We start from the raw sequence: 25,543 nt of genomic DNA, 5'->3' as shown, positions 1-25,543 counted from the left end.
CAAGTGAGCAATCCTGATGGTTTAGCCCTGGATTAACCTAAACTTAGAAACAAAATGATCTAACTATCACTTAAAGCCACTACAAGGAACTTAACTATTTTATTGATTTTGGAGGCCCCTGTGGACGAAAGCAGCAGTTTTCCCAACCTAATAAACACAAAATATAACATCAAAATTCCTTTTATCTAGTTAACGTGCAACTCACTGTAACTTTGGCTGGGAAAATGTAAACACTGGCTCGTTTCATCTGCTTTCAAGGACGATCTGAGCCAGTGGCAGCCATTAACAACAATTATACAGAAATAGTTGATCATTTCCCTGACGGTCTAGTTTGCTTATGTAGAGGCACCAACAATGAATTGAGACTCTTTTTTTTTTTAAATAACCAATTAAAAACTCCATTTAGTAGCTATAAAATGGCACTTTTATATCAGCGTCAAAATATTTGTGACAGACAAATTGGCTCCTCAGAATTTTTTGAGGAGTGCCTGAAAAATGAAATGATAAAATCTTTTCATTACAAAGATGCTGTAAGAAAATGAACACGCCTGGTGATTTGACCCACTCATGCATTTTAATAAATGTAATTCACTGTACTGCAGACAACTCTATGTCATTTCTTTAGACTTTTGATATGTTATACATGACATATTTATTAGACTTGAACAGAGTTTCTGTTGAGGTTTTGTGAGGTCAGGTCATATAATGCCTGTCCTAAAAGATTAGTCTGTGTAAAGCAGACTTTTTAACTCAGCTATGAAGCATCCCTCTAATAAACAAGCTTAATCCTACACACACACACACACACACACACACACACACACACACAGAGAGAGAGAGAGCGCTCTGCTGTAGTAACTAGAGTCTGGAGTATTTAGACAGTGGTGCAGGTGACTCTGAAAAGCATCAATTATTCACAGCATATCCGTCATGACTGACTGCTCTCTTTTGGTACAATACTTTCGTCACAGTATCTGTTAACCTGTGTGGATGAGCGCTGGCATTATGATGTTATAACGCCATCTTGTGGCTACATAGCTGTAGAGCTCAGAGGAGGTGGGTGTCTGTCTGCATTATCATGAGTCATTTGATTCAAAAGTTTCGTGACTCTGTAATCGTGACTCTTTAATCAATAGTAAATAAATAATGATATGAGAAAAAAACAAAAATAAAAAAGCAATATATATATATATCAATAAATGCAAATATACATATATAAATGAGTCAATATAGTTCAATAAATAACTGAATAAATATGGCTAAATATGGATATAAAATGAATCCTGAAATAGAGGAATGAGGCAATAAATATAGGGGTAAATGTAAATATACATAAATTAGGTAATTTAGTTCAATAATTAAATATACTGTAGGTTTTTATTTATTGATGCATATATTTTTCAAATAACTACTTTTTTTTCACATACTTTTATTTCCTAATGTCATATTTATTTATTTCACGGGCATATTTATTTATTTATTTATTTATCTATTCATTTAATATGAACTCAAAAGGCATTCTGTATTTTCACAGCTGCCACATTGAGATGAAGTAGCAGGGTAAGCACAGGTGTTATCAATAATTACAGCAGAGATGGCAAAAGTACACTCATTCTGTACTCACGTAGAAGTACAGATACTTGTGTGCTTTTTTGATTTCTTTTCTCAAGTAAAAGTGAAAAGCTACAGGCTTGAAATGTGTTCAAAGTATAAGAGTAGAAAGTATCAAAGATCTCACCTTTTCTCTGAAGCTGAGTCTCCGTCTGTTTGTCTTGTTACGTCTCTTATATCATATTCGTCTTGAACGTCTGTGTGTGTGACATGCATTGATGGAGACACCAAAGAATTGTCTCTTTTATGTGTTGAATGTTAGTTGAATGTTCCAGGAAGGTTACTTGAACATTCTCTGAGGTTCTGCTCCCACAAGAAACTCATCTTAACTTTTTATATTTATTTTAATTTTTAAAAATGTTTTTAATTATTTTCAGTTGCAGTTTGGTTCACTTCTGAAACCAAAACTACTTGCTTAGGTTAATGAAAGATCATGGTTTGGGTTAAAATAGACCCTTAACCATGTGTAAGACCGTCTTCCTGCCAGAAAGCCCTGAAGGCTAATTTCCCCCGTGTGAGTTTACTATTTCATGTCAAAAAGGCTGTAAAGAAAAGGTCTACAGTCATACTGAACCATGTAATATTAGAATAGGTACTATTAAAAAGACCTATGGTACAAATTATTTTTAATTTCCCAGATCTTGTCCCTCTATCTTTAAATATGTCTTGATGTTAGGAAGGCAGCGCACAATGATGCAAAATAAAATAAATCAGTAATTCCCCTCAGATGCATGAAACTACCCAGCTCACAAAATTTGGTTCCCAAAACCTTCTGGGAATGTAGTTTTGTGGTCTGGGAATGTTAATTGAATGTTGCACGTTCCCAGGATGTTAAAACGGGAAGCTTTTCAGATTCTGTTTGACCTGAATGGAACCTTAATTAGTACCAATGGAAACACCTGTGTTCATTCGTCTGTTTCATGTCAAAATGGCTGCTGTGAAAAAGTTGTATTCCTTATTGTCCCCTTTTATATTTCAGATATGACTGTGAGTTAATTGTGTTCATTCTCATAATACGTTGTCTGATGACTGCTGTCTGTTCATATGCATCACTGAAATCAATCTGATATCTGGTGCCATGAATTTCTAACAAATTATTTAGGGCTGCTGCCAACCTGTCCACTCTATGCTCACTACCTGTGTTGACACACGCTGTGTAGTTTTTCCAGTCCAGACATATTGTACACATATTTTCACACATGAAATCGTACGTCTGACTAATTCCTTGTATCGCCCACTTCTATGTTTTGATTGAAATAAAAATGTACATGTCTTTTGTACATTGTTGGTTATCTGTGAATAAGGTCATTCAGAGGAATTAATATTGTCATATAATATAATATAATCTGTGTGACTCTTTGGTGTGAATTCAATTGTATTGTTGCGAGTGTTTTCTCTTATGTTTAAGATATATAACTGTGTACTGAGAAACTCTCCGGCCTGAAATTATAAACACCTTAGTTTGTGAGAAAGATGGTGTCGAGTTCAGATTGAAGATAAATGTAATAAATAAATGTGTAATAAATTCAACACATTTGACAGAATGAGGAGTGTGACTCAGGTTGAGTGTGACTGTAGCTTATTTGGCTTTTCATGGATGTTGACACTTGAGGTACTCAGAGTGAGAATAGGACAGTTTCTGGACTGAATGGACTGGTTGCACAGCAGACATTTTGACTGAGCAGCCAAAAAAACATGAAGTATCTGGCTAACAGTGACAGTGAACCAGCACGCATGATATTAGGACTTTCCCCAAGTCAAATGAAACAATCATTAATACGCCTGTGAGTTCTCTGATATGACATGTTAAAATGTCTGCAGTGAAACTGTTCCACTGCTGTCCTCGGTGACATTCAGGATTGTTATTAATGCTATAAAATGCTCATTACCACATCTTCCTCAAAATGTATAGTTTTATTGCTTAGTGATAGACGTTCTTCATGGCAGCCATATTGATACGAAATAGTCGGGCAAACATGTGGTATCATAGCCTTTCTAGTGAATCAGCATCAAAGATGTCCAGCTTACACAGCAGCAGGCCCCTGACTCTGTTTAACCTGAATGGAACAGAACCTTATTGCATTGGTAGCACCTGTGTTTACAGCACATGAGAGAAAAAACCCTCAGAAATTTTTCCCGAAAGCCCTTTAGGAAGGCTTTAGGAGGTCAGGTGACATAGTATAAAGAGTGTAGGTTGTGGTGGAAGATTGGATTTAGCACAGGACTGCTGACTGGGGCTCAGCTCCCACAAGAAACTTATCTTCTTTTTTTATATATTCATCCGTTTATTTTATTTTTTTTCATATTTTTTATTTATTTTCAGCTGCACTTTGGTTCAGTTCAGACACTAGAACTATTTGGTTAGATTAATGAGAGATCATGGTTTGGGTTAAAACAGCTAACTTCCCTCATGTACGTCTTTACTATTTCATGTCAAAAGAAAAGGTATGGTCTGACTGAACTAATCTATGATCTATGGTCAGACTGAACCATGAAATATTAGAATAGGTACTGTTAAAAATACCTATAGCAGAAATTATTTTTAATTTCCCAGATTACTCTTAATCACTAACTTCATATCTTCTTACTTTGTACCAATATTCTCTATATTATATTATATCTATTCGTCAAAGAACCCAAACTTTATGTAGAATACTGAATGTAAATATCAATACCAATAATCTATTTTTAGATTAGATTTAGAGTCAGTTTTGGAGTAATCATGTGTTTCAACATTTATCTGTTAAAAGTCCAGTGAATGATTTATTGGCAGAATATGGCAGAAATTTAATATAATTTTCCTAAGTATATTTTCATTGGTGTACAATCAGCCGAAAATAAGAACTGTTGTGTTTTTGTCACCTTAGAATGAGACATTTATATCTACAGAAGGTGCAGGTCTTGGAGACCGCCACGCTGCACCACTGTGTTTCTACAGTAGCCCAAGATGGACAAATCAAACACCCTAGATATGGACTTATGCATGTTTTGTGGCCACAGGTTCTCCCATGTGCTTGGAAGGGGAGAGTGACGTGGCGTCTTTGCAATCCGCAAACTCACTGCTAGATGGCAGCAAATTCTACACACCGATCCATTAAGTCAGTATGAATGTCAGTTGAAAAATGTTTAGACAATATGTAAACAAACCTGTTGGGAATGACAGAAGCCGTGACGTATGAAAGATAGCTTTATTGCACAAGGTGTTAGAATGATCTTTTTAGTTTTTGCTTTCTTTTCATAGAAAATGTACTTTTGAACACAAGCAATTGCTATAACAAGCAACTCAAACAAATGTTTGGGATACCCTCAACATTTTTTTTTTTGTTTTGTTTTTGATTTTCATACATTTTTTCCTTCAATTTTTCCCTTTTAGCAAGCATGCAATGATTTTTTTGAGGATGAACAAAATACAAAATAATAATAAAAAAAGTAAATAGGACAAATGACGACATCAAAAGACCCTTAAAAAAGAATAAAAAGTCAACAAATTAGTATCAAAAACATAAAGGGAAAGAAAAATGTTTTTTGCCCATTTCAGAAGTAAAATATTTTATTTTTGATACTATTTCAATTTTGAAATTGGGGCATTCAACCCTGATGTGTCCCCTGATTTATTCTGACGAAAATAGCTCTTCATACAAAACTGTGTTTATGTACAAGACTTAATCTATAAACAACACTGACAAAGGTAGAGATGATGGGTCTAGTATGTTTAGGGTGGTGAATTTTTACTTTAATTTATCTGAACGGGGGAAAAGGGCGGGAGTCTGAATGCTTCAGGTCTACAGACCGACTCCAGTCCGGTATATACACAACAGTAGTTTGTGTGACCAAAAGAGCTACGAGTCCCTGATTTCACTTGGCTGAACTGGTTTGAGCCACAGGCCACATACTTTAGTACTGTTTGGCCCCTGGAACCAAAGATTTTGACAAAACCCCAAAAACAAATGGAGATGAATATTATAAATCAAAATCAACAGACTAACAGATACCCCCTCCCCTAAACAAACAAAGCAAACGGATAAATAAATATAAACCACAAAACACTATCATGGAGATGCTTCAGAAAACATTCCAATAGGTTCGTGTGTGAATGTACATTAGAACAAGATGGACGGGGTGGAGATAAAGAAAGTGGGACATATACAGTACTTCAGACAGGGCAACAACAAAGATATCAATTGTGTGAACATATATAATTTTCAAAACTGAACTCCCTGACATATAACATCGCTCAACATTATATTATTTTACTTCATTCACATCATGACTGGGATTCCTTCAGTTACTTAAATCTGTTTCTTTGAAGAGCAAAGATCGGCTGAGTGACAGCAAGGCTGGCTGAGCAGACGGTCGGGTGTGTTACTGTACGTGTGGCAGAAGACTTAATTCTGTTATTGTAACTCAAGTCTGTAACATACAACAGCGCATTAGGGCCACTAGGTTAAAAAACAAAAAGGGGTCTGGGGGAGAGGGTTGATATTCAAAGGTTACAGTGGTAAATTTATGACAAAAAAACTTGGATATTCTCTGAGATATTACGGTCATAAAGTTTCAAGAAAAACCTCGTAAATCTACAAGAAAAAAAACTTGAATTAAAGTGGTCAATTTTAGAGAAAAACCTCAAATCTTTATGGGAAAAAACTCAGATACTGTCTAGATTATTAAGTGGATATTCTCAGAGTTTAAGTGGTAAATTAAATTTAGAAAAACTAACAAATTTCCAAGAAAAAAGTCAAAGAGCTTTTATCCTCATGAGCAGACTTAAATAATATTACAGAAGGCTTTCTTGCCATGATTGTTTCCACTGAACACACCCGGCAAAGCAGGCGCTGCAAACCAGGTAGACTATTTTAAGTTCACCCAGCCAGCTGGCCTTTTCAGGAACTTAAAACTAAATTAGCCTATCTTGCTTTTCCCATCTCACCATGGGGCTTGGAACAGGCCGCTCTCTGTAAATACAGGAGTGAAACACTCTTCTCTTAGTCGGTCTACATACAGAAACATACAGAACATCCCGTATATTATTATATACTAAACTTTTTCTTTCTTTAGTCCAACCTTTTTTAAATTTCTTGTATATTTTTTTAAATTTCATGATTGAGCGATTGTCTCATTCTTTAATTTGACATTAACATTAAATTGCTGTATATACTACTACACTATTGTAGTACATACAATTTATACTTTGTCATAATTTCACTTAAATGTCAATAATATACCTACATAGAAATATATATGTAAAATTCTTTATAATACCAAATATTCTCTATTTGTAATGTGAGAAATTATAGCTGCTTCATTTGGGTTGTCGTGATTTGATTGAAAAGTTCAACACTGTTCAGCTGGAGAGAGAGATGTGTGTGGAACATTGATGTGATATAAATTTTATGCTTGGAAGTGAACCTGAATCAATTCTTTTGGACTCACCGTTAAGAGAAAATCTGCCAATAGCTATTTGGGACTTTAAGAGACACATAGAGGGTGAAAGATACAGTAAGAATAGGGGAACTTAACTGGAAGTCCTGCAAATTGACAATAATACTCAAACTAAGTGGGGTCAGTATGTGTGTGTGCGTATGAGAGACAGGATGGCCACACAGCTTCATACTGGCTATCGTAGTCTTCATCATCATAAACACAGAGCTTTCAGCTCCTCGGTTATAGTCAATATTTCCAAATGACCACAGAATCGCTTCCTGGGTTTTTCGCTGTGCAAGTCCCGCGAGAAGTGAGTGGAGCGGAGCACCAGCCGGCTGGAACTGTTAGTCGGAGTTAGTAATTCTTTTATAGAGTCCCAGGTGAACATGAAAAGAAGGGTTAGCTGGGTCTCTGTCTGAGAGAACACCTATCCCAAGGAAAATTAGACAGAACGCTGGGCAGTTCACCATTAGTTGGGTTTAAACAAAGATGTTTGCGTGCCCTTTCTGGCCCAGACTGAAGAGTACCAGAGTGGGGCTGGCTGAGGAGTGGGACAGCAATGCAAGTCTGTGCAAGAGAGCCGACTACACCAGCGTGTACGACTTGGAGTAGGCCCCAACACTCTGTTTCTGCAGTCTCCCCAGTGCGGAGGAGCTGCTCTCGAGCAGCGAGTCTCTGGAGCCCCCGACCTTGTTACTGTTGGTGGGGTTGCTGCTCGTGCTGGAAGTGGAAGCTGTTGCTGCGGTGTTGGAGCTGGGCATGGTGAGAGTCCTCTGGGGCAGGGTGGCGGTGCCTGAGCTCGCGCCCAAGCTGCCCAGCCCAGAGTGGCCCAGCGTCAGGGCCTGCTGCTTGGCAGGGTCTAGAGTCTTGTGACGGCCCTGGGTGTGATACGCCCGCTGCGTTAGGCTGCGGATTGAAGCTTCCCGTGGTGGCACAGCCGGGCACGGGTCGTGCAGCTCCCCTTGCTTGCGGAAGAATGGGTCTGTCTTCATGTAGAGGGGAAGGTTGCAGAATTCACCTGAGAGAGGCAAGACAAGAGTCCAGACATGATGAATTTAAAAAAAACAACATTTGTGTCATTTTTAATTGCTTAAATTCATTATTTCCAAATGGAAATATAATATATAAATAAATATGACCTGTGCTTTTTTCCCACAGTGTGTTGTTTTTCACTTATGTGATTAAGGATGCTGTACAGTGCAAGTGTTTGTCCACTACTCTGAAATCAAAACTGCTCCACCAAATGAAAATCTGCTCAAAGATTGTACACCAGCCCCTTGAGACACTTCATCAATCAGCCTACTATAGTAACATATTAAGGCTGGTCATTGTTTCTAACTCCACCCATGTCCTGAACACTGATACAAATTGTTACCAACAAACTGGAGATACAAGGTTCCACTATTTTAAAACGCTGAACACAAGTCAATTCTAAAATTCTGTAATTTTTGTTCCTTGTTTATTGTGTTCTTTTTTCCTTTACTTTGATGTTGCAAATAGATCTGCTGGGATGCATTAAAAATTAGGCTGACAATAAAGTATCATCATCATCATCCTTATAACTCATGTTTTAATTTGATTCTTGGTGTATGTAGCCAGAAACTAATTGCTTAGGCACATAATCCAGGAGTCCTTGGCTCCTCGTGGAGCTTTACTCATCCAAGTCAACTGTCTGCACATAAATATTCAGTGGTTTAACCATTTTGATTTAACTTTATAATGACCGTGTCATTGCCTGGTCTTCAATGGATTTATCTGTTCATCTGCCAAATTATTGCATAATCAACATATTTCTGTTTGGTAATATCTGTTTGGCTTCTATTCCAGCATTGTCATTGTGCTTTTTCCGTGCAATATGGTCACATTATAATATAACAGTAAGAAAAAAATAGATAAATAAAGACCAGGATAGAAAAAGGTGTGAGATCCTGGGATAATGGGAAAATAAAAAATAAAAAAGTCTAATTTGTCCGATTTGAAACAGAACATCACACATGATACACACAATAATTATGAAACCTCTGTCTCATTGGCAAAATAAACACAACATTTTCCCCACCGTTTTTCTCCCAAATGTTTTGGGAGTTGTATGGAGTATGTCATCTATTCTAGTTTAGTTTCTTATGTGTTTAACAATACTGAAAAAAAGGCCTGTAGTGTGGCAGTTTTTCTGAAGACGTTTTTTTGCAATGGCCTTTTTCTTGATGCCAGTAATATCTTATCTCAGCCTGTCAGGAATATGGCAAAGACAGAGGGATGTGAATGTTGTTCGGATGCAAGAACCCAGGATTTTCGAGATGATCTTTGTCACATCCTTTCAGAAAGTATACTTTACTGTCAGTCTTGTGTTTCAGGGTATTGTTGAGTCACAATTAAAAGGTAGAAGAATTAAGATTCTGTGGTCTATATTGAATGTCTTAACTATAACAATATGCAGCACTACATGTGAACTGAATGAAGAATATTTTATCAAATGTGCTAAATCAAGAAAAAGCAGGTATTAATGCAGAATAGTCTCTACCTGGCTGTCATCTTCCTTAATACTTACTTTTGTTAGCGCGGTGAGGAATGGGCACAGCCACATTTTTACCGCGATCGTAGTCCTGCGGTTTGGGCGGTGAGGCAGTGAAGCGGCAGATGCCTGGTTCAGATGGCGTGCTGAGGGAGGTCATGCTGTCTGCCGGGTCGTTGGTACCTGTGGTCATTTGGTCAGATGAGCTGTCGGAGATGAAGCACTCTGTAATGGTGAACTTGGCGTGCTGCAGGTGCTCCTCCAGCTTGGCGTGCTCGTAGGCCCGCGCCAGCTCCTCGTAGGTGGAGGAGGCGCTCTCTGTTGACACCATGCTGTTCCGACCCTTATCTGTAAAAATAAATCACTTCCAGAGTTAGATAGTTCACTTACAGTGGCAAAGTTATATTCTCTATTTAGAAAAGGAAGATGTACTGACCCATGACAGACTTTTGGTGTTGTGAGAAATATATGTTGTTTTAGAACATTTAAATACATTCTTACCCTCCTTATATACAAAGCCCTTCATGGGTTACATTGCTAACTCACTTGTTCACTTGACAAAAACTACCTACAGATATCAGGGAAGGCAGCTCGCTAAATATTTTCAAAAGAAAGCTAAAAACTTACCTCTTCTCTTTAGCCTTTAAGTGGCTACGAGCTACGACTTTCCTTATAGAACCCTAAAATAGTTTTTGCACTTTTGCACTTTGCTTCACACTGCTGCACTTTTAATGCATTCTATTTTTTACTTTCTTCTTTCTTCTGTTCAAATGCCTCTAGACTGGATTTTAATTTGATAACAAAACTTAAGACTTTTCATTACTTTCATTAAAGAAATGCTTCTTGGTGTAAAACCTGGAAATGGCATTAAAGAAAGAGCAGCACATATAAGTAGCAGTGTCACTGTGTCAGTGGTACTGGCTGGGACTGTCTCACCTGTGTCTTGTGAGAGGCTGGCACTGTAGCTGTCGCTCTCAGTAGCCGTGATGCCATGAGAGCCCATCGTACGCCAGTCTGAGGTCAGAGTTCGCGCTGAGGCCGTCGACTGACTCTGACTCGGCCGACTTAGTGTCCACTGGCTTGAGTATCTGTTCCTGGAGCTGTGGGCTGATTTTATACTCTTCCTGGACACGGGATCTGAGAGAGGTCACATCGATCAGAGAACAGCTCTGCAGCACAAAGACTATGGGTATCCATGTATTGATCATAAAGAAGACTAGATACTGTCTTAACTGTCTCATCTTCATGTAGTGAAGTGAAGTGGATGAGAGATCAAAGCTTTACTGGGATTTACCTTCTCATGTTTTGTCACTTTAAAGGGATAGTCTGGATTATTCAAAATCAAGTTGTATGAGGTACTTATCAATAGCCAATGTATAACCTACACTAGCTGGTGGTTTTGACAGCAAACTGCCATTAAGCCAAATATTGGTTTCTCCAAACCATCCAAATAAAATCAGTAATTTTACCTCACAGAACACAGGAGTCATTGGTCAATAACTGCATCGATCTGTTAGTTGGTATCTTTGTGTGACTGACAGATTGAGGCAGCAGTAGTACGGCAACTTCCGTGTTGATTGGGGGCAAAATATTTTTGCAAAAGGAGTCTGGTTGAGCAAGGAACAGTGATATTTGATATCTGAACTATCCCTTCAAGAGCTGAGAAATTTTCACCAAAAACACTAATTTGAAAAGAAAAACTCACTTGTGCCTGGGCGGATGTCTGACATGTCAATCAAAGGCCCTGAATTCTGAATGAGGGCTTGGTGGTGCAGAGACACGCCTGTACAGAAGTTCTGCGGATTTACTGATTGGCTGAACTCTGTGTCTGTCACTGGCACCGCCGCCTTGTCCTCCCCTGTTGGAAGAGATGAGAAAATACAACAGTTATACAAACAAAAACAACTAATAAACTGATAAAAGCTACTAAAAATGACACAAATAAGCGATATTTGTGTTTTCGTTGTTGAGTGCAGCCACATGCCTATCTGTTTGATGCCTTCTTTGTCCTCGATGAGTAGCTGAACACGTGGGATGTCAATGTGGAGCCTCGGTCCTTGAGGAGGGCCCTTCACTGGAGTGTCTATACTACGATTGTTCTTGCTGCACACACATACATACACACATGGAAATGACACAAATAGTTATGTAGACTGGTGTCTCTTATAAGGTTTTCCAAAAATATGAGGTTGACTTTCATGAAATATTACTCCTCTGCACAGTAGTCATGAAAGCTCAGGTCACTGCAGCTGGCTCTTACCTGATAAGCATCTCAGCAAGGCTCTTAGCATCTATAAGAAGACAATATCTTAATTAGATTACAGCTGGCTGTGAAGATAATCGTTTCTCTGTGTTACATTAATCCATTACACAATAGTGCAGATCTCTCAACCCTCCTTTTCTTTCTCTCACCTCTAAGTCGTTTAAGCCTCTTCTCCTTGCGTTTCTTGCGGATAATGAAGAGCAAAGCAACACCCAGAGTAACCAGGATGACGGGAGAGCCGATGGAGAACAGCTTCTTCACATCATCCCCTTCTCCACGAGCTGATTTTATGGGAGGGATTGTACCTGCAGGGAGTAGGAAGAGGGAAGAAAATATTATTACTAAAATATTACCTAATATTACCAGAAATTTAGGTATTGATGACTGAAACATGATGGACAGACAGAGATGCAGAAGACACTCACTGCCATCATAGTCAGTGGTGGCAAACTGGGAGCTCTGATTGCCGCACCCAGCGCTGTTGCAGGCCTTCATCTTGAGCTCATACCACGTGGCCTCGCGCAGCTCGCTGAGGAACAGCTGAGTGGTGGAGTTGGCCTTGAGGCTCTGCCAGGCCCAGGTACCTTTGGGCCTGAAGTCCAGCATGAGGTCAGTGATGGGACAGCCGCCGCTGGTCCAGCCCTGCAGGTTGAGCCCTGCATGCGTGGAGTTGATGTGGGTGAGAAGCGGCTGATCTTTATTGAACACTGGTTCTGTGGAGAAGAGTGCAAAGACACAGAGCAACAGGATATTAGAAAGATAATGTGGTTTATTTATAATTTGGTGTATTTATTTTGATCTATTAATGTTTTAACATCTGGGAAGAATACTGTTAGTATAGGTACTACTTTACAGGATTTAATTCATGATTTTTTTTTTGAGTGGTTATCACAGAGTTTTCCCTAAATACACGACCTTAGTTGATGTATTGTAAGAGAAGAGAAGTTGATGACAACATTTATTGGATAATTAATTGTGAATATTTCCATGTAGAGACTTGGATTTGATCTCATTTAATAGACCAAACCAACGTAGCGTCGCGCTAACAACAATAGTCACTTCTGGGTAGACAGCTAGGAGCTGATTTGAATTGCAGATATGGGTAAAATCTGTAAATTTGTTTATTACTGTTGTCATTTTCAGCTGTAATTGTAATGTTTAAAGATTTAAGGTTAAATATGGTGCTCCAGCCCGATGATCCTACTGTGTTTATTTTGTGTATTGTGTTACTTTGCTAGACATCTTACTGCTGGTCGAACTAACTGCTAGTTTTGGGTAAAGCATAAGCATGCATTTTAGATGAATGGGATGTTACTCATTCATCATGAAAACATCCTGCTGCCTTTAGATTGTATGTACATGACACTGGGATTTTTTGTCAGCAAGTTATTGTAAACAAACATTATGATTACTTTCACATCACAGCAAAACATAATTCATATTGCCTTGAAACAAATTTCAAAAAGGATGGACAAGAGAACAGAATCTGAATGTAACATTTGTCAGTAAAGAAAAGTAAAGAAAACTACACAAACTTAAATTTAGATTTAATCCTGATACATCTGAAATGAGAAATTAGTGATTTTTTGTTTTATTTTACCCTGTGGTATTATTTTTACTTAAGTAAAAGACCTGAGTACTCTTCCACCACTGTCTACAACACTTTTTCCCCACCCCTCACCTCTTCCATGAGTCTTGGCCTCAATGATTTCACTGATGCGTCCTGAACCCACGCTGTTCTTGGCGGCCAACTTGACCTTGTACCAGGTTCCACAGCGCAGATTGTCCAACCTGAAGGATCGTTCACTGGAGCTGATGAACACATCCCTCCACTCCTCTGTGTTGTCCACTGAATACTGCAGCACAAATCCTGCACAACCACACAAAATAGCTTTATGTTAAAAATAAATAATTGAGATCAACTACTATACAGTAAATCCAAGAAGACAGGGCTTGTGGAGGGCCCTTGCTGCTGCTATTACATTAGTTGGGCACCAGGGGGCAACAATCAGCTACAATGAGTTCTAGTTTGACTACTTCTTAATCAGAAAACTTGTTTACACTGTATATGTGGAGCATAAAAAGATCTGTTACAAAAGAAGCTATATGTTCAAGGATATTTTGTCATGAGACAGCTGCATGGTGGGCAGGTGTTTCTGAGGTCAGGAGCGTACCTCTGATGGAGCTTCCCCCATTGTCCCCAGGGATCCATGCTAGGGTGATGGAGGAGGTGGAGGTAGTGGAGACGGTCAGACGAGGCTGATCAGGAGGAACTGGACGTACAAACAGAGACAGTGACTCAACAGCAGAGCAGAAACATTGTGATTCAAACAAGTTCTCCACTGGTCAGTTTCACTCAAACCCATCATCTGTTTTCTCTTACCTTGCACCACTAGATTGACTATGATGGTGTCAAAGCCTAGAGTGTTGGTGGCCGTACAGGTGTAGTACCCAGAATCCTCTGCTTTGACTGACCGTAGCACCAGTGTGCCATTGGATAAAATCTGCCTCTGGCTGTCAGCTGTCACTGGAATGGCAGAGTCATCACTGGCGAAGAACAGACAGGTTACAGACGTTAATCTCATCCCAGAGTAAGCAGAGTTATTTTTCTCTCTTACAAGCAGCAGCAGCATCTGTCTGGATGAGTCATGACACTGACATAAATGGTATATGATGAGCTCTGACCTGTCTTTGGTCCATTTAATTGTGGGGGCGGGTTCTCCCACTGAGCTGCAGGGCAGACGCACTTCTTTCATCCAGGGTGTGGTCACCGTGCCCCCGAAGGACAGAATCTTTGCGGGGACTGCATGAAAAATAAAGTGAATAAACTGAATCTTTGACACGTAGGTTATGATAGAAAACAAAACAAAAATTGCTTCAGTGGTCAAACAATGCCAGAGTCTGCCTTTCACAATTTCAAATACTTCATAGACACAAATATACAGTATATACCCAAACATATCACCCATAGTTAATAAATGCCATTCCTCAGAGTCAACTCTTTTTCATTGCTGCGTTCAGGACAGTTCGAGGTCGGACGTTTCCAGCTGAAAATTACTAACTTCTGACCTCAAAGTGTTCCAAAAGTAAACAAAATACATGGCAGACCATGACAAGTTGGTTAGTTTTATTTGCAAGTGTGCTCTCAGTTGAACCCTCAGTAGTGTACTCACCTTGCAATTATAAATACTCTGCTACAACCAGAGCATGTATTAATTATTCTTGATGTATCTGAAGCATTAAGAAGACTAATGACAGCCCAGTAACAAACAATTCCTCTCTTACTGCCTCACCTGAACAAAATTAGTTACAAAGTTATTTCTGTCACTGATACAAACCAAGGTTCATCTAATAAATGGCTATGTAATTTACCCAGTACACTATTTCACTTTATTTAAAAGGGGCAGTTCGACCCAAAATCAAAAATAAATATTTTGTAATGCTATTCATCCATCTAGTTTTGGTGTGAGTTGCAGAGTTTTCGAGATATTGGCAGTCGAGATGTCTGCCTTCTTTTGAATGTAATGAGACTCTCTTTCCAGATATCATGACCGGGTTTCCCAAGATGATCCACAGATCTTGTTGTGCACAGCGTGTAGGAGCTACTATTTTGTATTAGAAAGAAAGTAGTTCTACCACTGAAAGAAAATAGCTGGAAATTGCTCACCAAGTCTGTGAATTATCTTGAATAACCCAGTCGTGATTTATGGAAAGACACCTTGCTACTGAACTTTTCAAATGTATTTTTTTTTGGTACTTTGAGCACCACAAGTGCGCCATCTAGCTCTATTATACTGGAGAGAAAGCTGAGTTCTCTACAGCCGATAACACTAAAACTATCTAAACAGCACTACAGGTAAAAATATGCATTTTAGATTTGGGGCTGGACTGTCTCTTTAATGAGTAACTGAGCAAGAGAAGGGTACGGGACAAGGACAGGTTTAGACAACTGAGGAAGACTAAGAAAAAAGATAAAGGTAGGAAAATACAGCTCTTACACTAACTTATCCCAGTCATGTACCTACTCTTAAATGTAAATTTATCTTTCATCCTTTGTTTATTGATCTTTTTAGTATATACAAATTTATTTAAATTTTAATTCAATGTAATTATTTTTCTTTATTTAAATGTTGTTTCCCTTTTCATTTTTATCCAGTTTGCTTAATTTTGATACTGTTCCAATCCCAAATACAGCCCTTTTGATTATCGATTAATTGTCGTTATGAATTTGATTGATCATGGAAAATTTAATCGATCTACCATCAAATGAAATTCAGAAATACAGCAGAGATTATTTCATGAGTGCCCTCGTGGTGTCTGATATTCCTTTATAAGTATTTCTATGTTTAATAGGCTATGTGATGCTGTCAGAGAATATGCAAAATATTGCTATGGAAATAAGGCTTTGATTGAGGGGGGAAAATGCATTTGGTGCTATTTGGTGTATGGATTGTTTTTTAAGATTTATGATTATGATTAACTGATTAATTTTACCAGTGATGGATTAGGGAAAGATGCCTGAACATCATCTGCTTTATATAGGTATGTACATTAATATGATGATGTGTAATTCTTTCATATTACGAAAATGCACATTAACACAACAATATACTGTACTTATAATTTTCTTTGATTCAATAATGCCAAAATAAACAAACAAAAATGTTTCGGCAACTCTCTCAAAGATGTTTTCCTTCAGACTTTTGGATGTCTAACTCTCTGAATGAGAGGCCTAGTTTGCCTAAGGAGACAGGTCTTTACTAATAAAATAATAAATAATATAAAGCTGTAGAGTAATGTTTTAGTGTGGCTCTTCCTCTAACCTCTTAAGTTCAGTCTATCTTTTCTCCATAGATCCTCCCCTCTATTGATTCTGGCCCGCTACCGCTCTCCCCAAGGGTCATTTTACTGGATAGGCCTTGTTCATCACCACATAATTAACAACAGCACTTCTTGCAACATAGCCGCTACTCAATCAATACTACGGCTGTCAATCAATAACAAGGAGAGCAGACAGAGGGAGGAGGAGAGAGGGTGATGAAAGTGATCTTTGTACAGGAGATCATGTTGCCGTTTCATAGCCATCTTTACAGCACTCTGCCTCATAACCTTTACAGAGATCCCTTTACCCTTCTCCTCCACTACAGGCTCGCCTGGAGGACCCACCTTTCCCAGCAGGCTCCACTGTGACCTTTGAGCTGATGTTGCCTCGGCCTGCTGTTGTCACGGCTGCAGCCCAGATGTGGTATTGTTTGCCACGGGAAAGGTGCGTGATGCGGTAGAAGAGCATCTCCGGGTTGGCCTCGTACTCACTGGGCGCCTGCAACAGAGGGCATGCAATGTCACGTTAGCAAACTGTGATGACACAGTGGCATGACAGGCTGGTGGCAGCTCCTGGACTAGAAACAGAGTAAAGAATAGGAAATAATATATTAAAAAATAATAGGAAAAACACAGGAGTTTCTAAAGACATGAATTAAGACTTTTTAAGACCTTTTCAAGACCATCATGAATACATTTCAAGACCTATTTCACATTCAGACTTGCCAAAAAAGTATGTTAATCTCTGATATGTACCATGTTGGTTTCTTTCTGTAGTTGTTTCAATGTGATCAATGCCCAAAACCACATTTAAAAGCAAGACATTTTTTATGACCTTTTAAAATACTTTTAGGCCTCAAATTTAGATGATCGGATATTAGACATAGGATTTAAAACAGTAGGGCTGCAACTAGGATTATTTTCATTTTTCAATTAATCTGTCAATCATTTTCCTCAACTGATTGACTAGTTTGGTCCATAAAATGTCAGAAAATGGTGAAAAATGTTGATCACTGTTTCAAAGAGCCCAAGGTGATGTCCTCAAAAGATATTTACCTTACTGTCACAGAGGAATAAAGAAACCATAAAAAATTCACATTTTAGAAGGTCACATCAGAGAATTTGAACATTTTTTCCTTAACAATGGCTAAAAACAATTTATTATAAAAACAGTTTGTGATTAACAACTAATTGATTAATTGGCTAATCATTGAACCTCTACGTGGCATTGTGACAGTGAGACAATGCACAATACCAGGAACTGAAGCAGCTAAATGGAATGTAGCCATTGTTCATTTTATTTTTTACACCTGTGCTTTTCACACTGTGGAATGTCAAAATGTCTTTTGTGAAAAACGCCTACAGCAAGATGATTGTTTGTAAAGCAGTTTTCCTTTTTTAGGGAATTTGTTCTGAGACATGCCTGAGTCTGGAAATGAGAGATTTTTTAAAAAATTGCATTCCTGCATTTTATTTGGACATGGATCCATTATTGTCTTCATGCAGATTCTTTTTCTATTTATATATACTGTGTGTTTCCAAATGCTTTTTTAAAATTATTTTTGCCTTATGATCACTGATATTGTACATGTCAGTCTTTTTAAAATGATTTTCACTGTCCTTTGTTGAACTTAAATATTGTATGTGCCTTATGTATTTCTATCTTCTTATAGCCTAATTAGATTTAAGCATGCAGATATTTTTCAACTTTGTTATTTACTCAGTGTTTCTCTTGTTTGCATTTGCTGGGTCTTGCAGTAGGGACACGTTGATACTAAAGGCATCTCTCAGCTATGAATGACCTCTCTATGGTCTCCACCTCTATGTGCATATAGTTTGCCCTGTGAACTCAGTGACTTGAAAAACTACACGAGTCATTCAGATGATCGCTGGCATCAAGAACAATTATTTTCATTATTGATTAATCTTCAGATATTTTTTCACAATAATTGAATTAATTAATTAATTGTTAATTATTTAGTCCATAAAATGTCAAAAAAGGGGAAAATGTTCAGCAGAATTGCTGAAAGCCTATGTGATGTCTTCAAATTGTTTCTTTTGTCCAACCAACAGTCCAAAACCCAAAGTCTCTTCATGTACATCATCATAACCAACAAAGAAAAGCAGCAAATCCTCACATTTAAGGAGTTGGAATATAGAGAAACCCAAAGGATGAATCAACGAATTATGATGAATCTGTTTACCTTTGACACACAAGTTAAGTGTTTTGAGTGACTGATGGCATTTTGCAGGACATATTAAATGACACGTTAAGAAAATAAGTGTGCTACTCAGTTTAAATGAATGTGGTGATTGAATTGAATGTACTGAGAACTGTAACAGTACTTAAGAATTTTTACAATTAGGCATTAAACAATTACAAAAAAAGGAAGCTGTAAGCTAAATAAATTAGATTTTAAAAATGCATCAAGTTTGAGTGAGTGAATTTTCCCCCTTTTTTTGGAACAGTTTATTCACTGGATTCAGAAAAATCATGTTTTAGGCCTAAATCCTGGATTAGATTGTGTGTTCTTGTGTATATTTTTCCTACAAACACATCTTTGAGAAGATATTCACACACTCACACCTGCAGGTGCACAAACACACACGCCAATGCTGTTTTCTCTCAAGTCGATCCTCTGTTCTATCTCTTTAATCTGTTCATCTCTCAGTGTTCATCTTCAGTTCCTTCACCATTTGCTTCCCCCTCTTTTCCCTCTATCCCTCTCTGTCTAGCTCAGTGAAGAGGAGAGGATGGAGGGACCGAGGGAGGGAGGAGGGAGGATGTGTGTGTGTGTGTAGGGGGTGCGTTCGAAAATTCCTCCAGCATAGCGGCGGTGTTGTGGTGATCCAGGGAGTGATACGGGGAGATAATGAAAAGACGGACAAAAGCACTCTCATCTCGATGTGACTGATACCCTCCTCCGCTCCTCCCTTCTTCCCAGCCTGTCTCCCCCTCTTCCTCTCCCCCTCAGCTCTCTCTTCTTCCTCTCATTTCCCCCTCGGTCTCTCCCGTACACCTCTAATGGTGTTTCTCTTTCTCTTCTTCCCCCTCCCTTCCTCTCCCCTCTCTCCTCCCTGCCTGGGCTCATTTACATGGCACTCATGCACAGAGAGGGAGGAGTATTTGTGAATAATAAGAAAGTGAGATTCGAGCCTGATATCAGATTTCACTGTGCGCTGCTGGTGTTTGTGTGCACATGATCTAACCACAACTGAAATGCCGCACATGCATGTATAAATAGAAAATGTTGAAATGTGATGTCTCTCTGTGTGTGTAAGTGTGTGTGTGTGTGTGTGTGTTTCTTATGCGGCAGTGTGCATGTGTGAGCTTGTTCTCGGCTTCATTTGCATATCTACGTCTCATCACGTTGCCAAGACAACCTCATCTGTTCATCTGGGAGGGCAGGAAATAAAGCGATGGTGCAAATGCAGTGAAAGAGAGACGCGCAAAGACACAAACATACACACACGCACACACAGGTTCAATTAATAACAGTGGTTACAAATTAATTATTTCCATTTGGAGATTTTTATCAAGTTAGCCTATTCCTTGCATCTCAATCACCTGGAACATTTTCACTGCCCCCCTTAAAGGGTAAGTACAGTATTTTTGAACCTGGACCCTATTTTTCAATGTCTTTTTTCTAAGTGGCTAATGGGGACAGCAATTTCTGATATTGGTCCAGTACTGAGGGAGAGTGCTGCAGCTGGCAGAAGAGAAACTAAGCTACATTGTTATCCTTCTGGACAACAGTACACTGTCAAAGTACGTCCACTAAAAAGTGCTTGTTTTTGCCACTGACAGGCTCATATTGTAATCATAAGTGTTTGAAAACATTATGGAAAGGATCTCTACAGAGAGAGACCTTTTTTAAAGAGTAAGACATGTTTTTGTTAACAAGAAAAAGCTGTGTTATAGCTCTCACCAAACTAACCAGCTCAATCACCAGCTCTGTTTCGGTAGAAATTAACCCTTAATTCACCAAAGTAAATGTGAAAATGTTCAGGGTGTGCACGCCGATTCTCCCTGCTGCTTGTGCAACTGCTCTTGTCCCACTATTTTATCTAAAGCTGTGAATTAAGGGTTTAGATCCAGTCAGAGTTGATGATTGCTGCAGTAGGGGAAAAATGAGCCAAAACGCGTTTGTGTGAAGATGACAATGTTAAAATTACGGTTTTGCAAGGGAGTCTGGTGGGTTTAGAGTCAACAATAAAACAGCTGCTTCTGGTGAAACAAAATGTATCTTTTGAAAAAAAAAGGTCTATCTATGTAGCGATCCTTTCCATACTGTTGTCACACACTCATAAAAATAATAATAATAATCGGAGCATGACAGCAGCAAAAACAATAACTTCTCATGGACATTCTTAGACGGTGCACAGCTTCCTAGACGGATCACGCTGTAGTTTAGTTTCGCTTCTGCTGGCTGCAGCGCTCTCCCTCTATCCCTCAAAAATTGTTGTCCTCATTTGTCACTTATAAGGTTGTCAGTTCAGTTCAGTTTTTATTGTCTTGCCTGAAATTTGGTTTGCAGTGTCAAAACCAGACAGTGTTCAGTGACTTTTTTGTTCCAGCACTGTGTGCAGGTTGTTAATCTAAAAAAAGAAAAAATATATATATATCCTTATGTACATGAGACCTTTTGGTCTTTTTGCCATCATATCAAAGGAGGTACTGAGTATCATTTTTTATCCCAGTATTGTATCGAAATTTTACATTCTGGTATTGTGACACAAAAACGGGAAAATAGGGTCTAACAGTTTTCAAAAATACCAAAGCTACCCTTTACTTGTTCACACCCACAGAGGAAGGACTTACCGGCTGTCCAGACCCTGGACTGGAGCAGTAAATTGTGTACTTGCGGATAACACCGTTTGGTTTGTGAGGAGGCAACCAGGACACCACCACACTGCTCGGAGAAGAAGGAACTGCCTTGATGCCAGCTGGTGGACCGGGAACTATGGGAAACACACAAAAAACATCAGCAAAGCGGGCATGTGTATGTGTGTGTGTGCTTCCATGTGTGTTTGCGTGCACATCATGCTGGGTGTTGGATGCCTATTAAAGTGAGCAGGCTTGTTTGCAGATTTCTAGTCTTATCCTGCACTAAGCCGCTCTGGGAGGACTTGGAAGAAGTCCCTTTGGATGGATGGACGGCGGTGACATATGTTCAGACAGACACTGGTCAGCAGTTCTGACTCTGTGACACCCAGCATTCTCTTAACTCTCAAACCCACAAACAGATTAGACACTAGTGTCTGATCCTCTGATAGCCACTTCAGCCTGACACTGGACACCACTTAATACTCCCGTTACTGTCTAAAGGGTTTACAGTTTTTCTCATTTGTGTTGGCTCAATTCTTAGAAGCAAACTGCACATGTTCATTATGTGTACAAAAGAGCACAATTGTCTTCAATTTTCATAGAAACCACTTGCACATGGCTCACTGATCAGCTTAACTGATTACTTTAACTTGTCAGACTCTTCAAAACATTTATCATTTGAGCTGTCACATGCAAAATCATACATATAAATACATATAAATTCCATAAATATCCATATCTATCCATGACTTAGTTTTTTTCACTTAACTACTGCAGGTTTTTTCATTGTCTGTGGGGGTGGGGGGGCACGGCTGAATGATCAAATGTGAATTTTCTGGTTACAGTATATGTAACACATTGATACACAAATAAATTTATTCTACACATACAAATATCCTCTTTCTATGTACAGAGGTGTTTTACAGTCTTGACTTTTCCCAGTAAATTTTACCTTTTACCTTACCTTTAAATCTGACTCTAAAAAGCTCAGTGTGATGCACAATAGCATTCAGCTAGACCAGGATTTCCCAAACTTTTCTATGCCAAGGCTCCAAAAATAGCATTATTTTATGGCCGGGCCCCTCTTTTGAAAGAAATCTTTTAAAACCCAAACTCAACTGTTTTTTTTTTTTGGCTTCTGCTGGGTGCTTTTGTTTCAAATGTTTGAGAGGGTACTGAAGTATAGAACACATCTGGGTCACTCATAGCCATTCTTACATGCTGCAGAAAATCCACACTTTATTTATGCTGCATCATACTTTGCAAGTTTTATTTGTGCTTATGATGTGAAGAATGATGGGCATATGATTTTTTTTGTTACATATTATTGTAAACTATATGTTCTAACAATTCACATAATGATAATTTACTAAGGTCTCCACTTTGAAAATCACTGAGCTAGACAAAACTGATATTCTTGTCAAGTACAGCAGGCAGTCACTGTCAATAAAAAAAAGTAGAAAAAAAATAGTAATTTGTGTATAAGAACAAATTCCAGGGTTGACTGCCATGGAGAAAAAAAAACGTGAAAACTGTAACATACAGTGGCATGGACCAATTTCCTGACACAATAAATTGGTTCTGAAGCTCTGCTGTCCCATAAAAGAGACAATTCAGAGCTTGCACTCAGAGTTTGAGTTTAAAAAACATGTTAATACTCTCATCACTGTATAAAGACATAAGACGGCTTCAGAGCAATGTAGATGCACACTTGACAAAAATACACATCAGGACACTGGATACTGTGAAAAGTGAACAATAATGCTTTTGTCACATTTGTCTTACAGTATGGGGCTCACGGTGTCAAGCCCATTCAATCCCCACCATAAATATAACCAGCACTTGACAGTGGGCCTCATCTGGGGGCTACAGAAGGTGGCAACTGCAGTGTAATGCCCTGCTCTTTACATCCAAGCTCCAGTACCTCTTTCCATTCTACGTGAGGCCCCTCAAGTCATTCAACCAGCCCATGCCGTCAAACATTACATGATCAGAGATAAAAACAACATTAAATTAAAAAAAAAGAATAGATGAAGCAAGGGAGGTTTTAAAAGAGGGAGGCGGGGATGAAAGAATGATAGGTGTAGTTCCTGGGGGAGTGATGATGGTGGTGATGTTGGGGAGGGGCATCATTATCATAACTGGACCTCCATGTCAAAGTAGGAGTGGTGGGGGGGGGGGTGTTAAGTCCCATCTGGTGCCCAAAATCTGCCCAGGACTCCAGACAGACAGAGAGTCTGCAGCACAGCCAGCACGGGCCATGTGATGACGATGATGAGGAAGCATAAACATTAATATATCATGCACTAATATGCCAATCAAAGGAGGATAGGTCACAGTAAAGGGCTAATACACTAAAACAAATAAACAGTCTACTTTAAATTGGCTTAGAGGAAAAAAAAATTTGGCTGTGACACTTGTGTTGTCTGGTTTTTTTTTTGGATGCCTTATTAGTTTTGTCACCCAATAATAATCTGTGTGATCACCTTTCTATCTTTCCATCTTCCACCCTGAGGCCCCTCCTCCTCCCCCTCTTCTATAAAGAGACATGGATCCGGCTGTAATCCCGCCTCCAATGGTGTAAGCACAAAATTAATTCTCTCTAATCCAAGAGGAGTTAATCCTTATGCCTATGGCAAGAGGGCTGGTGGAGAGGAGGATGCAGGCTCAGGCTGATGGCTGACTCCTGGATGCATATATACTCCCAGAGAGCAGAACACCCCTCCTCCCCACCCAGCGTCTCCAGCCAGCCCTGCCTCAGCCCTGAGCTGTGGACCCAAAGCCTCTTAATTCTCATTAGCACTGCTAATGGAGCTTCCCAGCATAAATGAGCTTTTGTCATGGGTTTGAGATAAAGCCCAGCACTCTTTACATCTCACATTTAGTCATTTACCCTCATCTCATGCATTGTGCAAGCCTCAGTCTATTTGGATTTTTAGGCACCGATGTACATTAACAAATAAGTTAAACTCTAACATCTGTTTTGAGTTTCTGTTTGTGTGTATACTTACGGTCCTCACGAGTTTGGATGTACAGAACGTTGCTGCGGACCCCGTCTCCAGCCTGTGTGTAGGCCAGCACCTGAACGCTGTAGTTGGTGAACTTCTCCAGTCCTCGTAGCTCTACCTGTTCACGTGTGGTGGTGATATTCTGCATCTCTCCCCATTCTGAGGAGGGCAGGAGGGGAAAACTCTTTTAGAGAGCACTGTCTCCTACAAAATACATTTATACACTCCTAACTTGCTTTGCTAAATATGTTTTGGAGGAAATGTGATTACTGCCTAAAAAACAAGGCAGCAGTTGTAACGAGGACGGTCAGCAATAGAAAGAACAAAAACTACAAGCAGAGACTAGGATTTGCTTGTTGTGTCACACTTTTAAAGTTTATAGGCTTCTTATGCTCCATTCCAGACAACTTTAGAAAATTTATGACCTTCTAATACAAAAAGTACAGTGGAATGTCACTCAGAGTTCCTCCTTGTGAACTTAGTGTGAATCCATCTACCACAACGTCATGAAGAAGCAGTTGTCTAACATAACACAGCACTGCACCCATGGAAGTGTATACTGTAAATCTGTTGTAAATCTACAACTAAAATATTGGTAACAGTGGTGTGCCATTATATTGTTTTAATCTTGTGTGTTGATCAGAGTTGTGGCTAAATGAAGTTCTATACCCTACAAAAAAAATCTTTAAAAACCTTGAGTCAAATTTGCCAGATGGTGGGTATTATTAGAATGTAACACATCAAAGTCCCTAATGGATTGATGCTAACCATTGATCAGGTTGCTTATAGAGGCTATCTTACACGGATATGAATGCAGGTGTGCCTTAAGATTTTGTTTCATTCATAAATGCAAAGAAGCTGTACTGCTGCAGGTTCAGTTGTGTGTTCACTTGAAGACATTTGTCAGCAGTGTGTTTTGTTGTACATTTAGTGTCATGTGCCTGGAATGGAAGTTGGAAATTTCAACTGGGAAATTCTGACCTGACTGGAAATGCAGCATAAAACATGCAATTAACGGGGTGCTCCCATAGCTCAGTTGGTAGAGCGTTCACCCCATGTACCCCGCCTGTGACCCATTT

At 39.0% G+C, this 25,543-nt stretch overlaps 1 protein-coding gene across 2 annotated transcripts in view; it reads right to left on the bottom strand.

Moving 5' to 3' along the window:
• Positions 1-6,346: 6,346 nt before the first annotated feature.
• LOC146318805 (cell adhesion molecule DSCAML1-like) overlaps positions 6,347-25,543 on the bottom strand; it is a 77,515-nt gene continuing 58,318 nt past the window's right edge. For both annotated transcript variants that reach the window (XM_084730959.1, XM_084730960.1), the window contains exons 19-33: positions 24,468-24,623; positions 21,451-21,590; positions 16,974-17,127; positions 14,493-14,610; positions 14,191-14,354; positions 13,982-14,080; positions 13,489-13,677; positions 12,233-12,520; positions 11,957-12,112; positions 11,805-11,835; positions 11,529-11,647; positions 11,250-11,402; positions 10,481-10,681; positions 9,581-9,892; positions 6,347-8,050 (exon numbers count right to left, since the gene is read on the bottom strand). In XM_084730959.1, the coding sequence (XP_084587085.1) occupies positions 7,617-8,050; positions 9,581-9,892; positions 10,481-10,681; positions 11,250-11,402; positions 11,529-11,647; positions 11,805-11,835; positions 11,957-12,112; positions 12,233-12,520; positions 13,489-13,677; positions 13,982-14,080; positions 14,191-14,354; positions 14,493-14,610; positions 16,974-17,127; positions 21,451-21,590; positions 24,468-24,623 (2,714 nt within the window). In that variant the 3' untranslated portion in view covers positions 6,347-7,616. The remainder of the gene's footprint in view (positions 8,051-9,580; positions 9,893-10,480; positions 10,682-11,249; positions 11,403-11,528; positions 11,648-11,804; positions 11,836-11,956; positions 12,113-12,232; positions 12,521-13,488; positions 13,678-13,981; positions 14,081-14,190; positions 14,355-14,492; positions 14,611-16,973; positions 17,128-21,450; positions 21,591-24,467; positions 24,624-25,543) is intronic.

Source organism: Lutjanus erythropterus, chromosome 11 (genome assembly GCF_056507025.1).
Source record: "Lutjanus erythropterus isolate fLutEry1 chromosome 11, fLutEry1.hap2, whole genome shotgun sequence".
Lineage (NCBI taxonomy): Eukaryota > Metazoa > Chordata > Actinopteri > Lutjaniformes > Lutjanidae > Lutjanus > Lutjanus erythropterus.
This window is presented reverse-complemented; position numbering and strand designations above follow the sequence as displayed.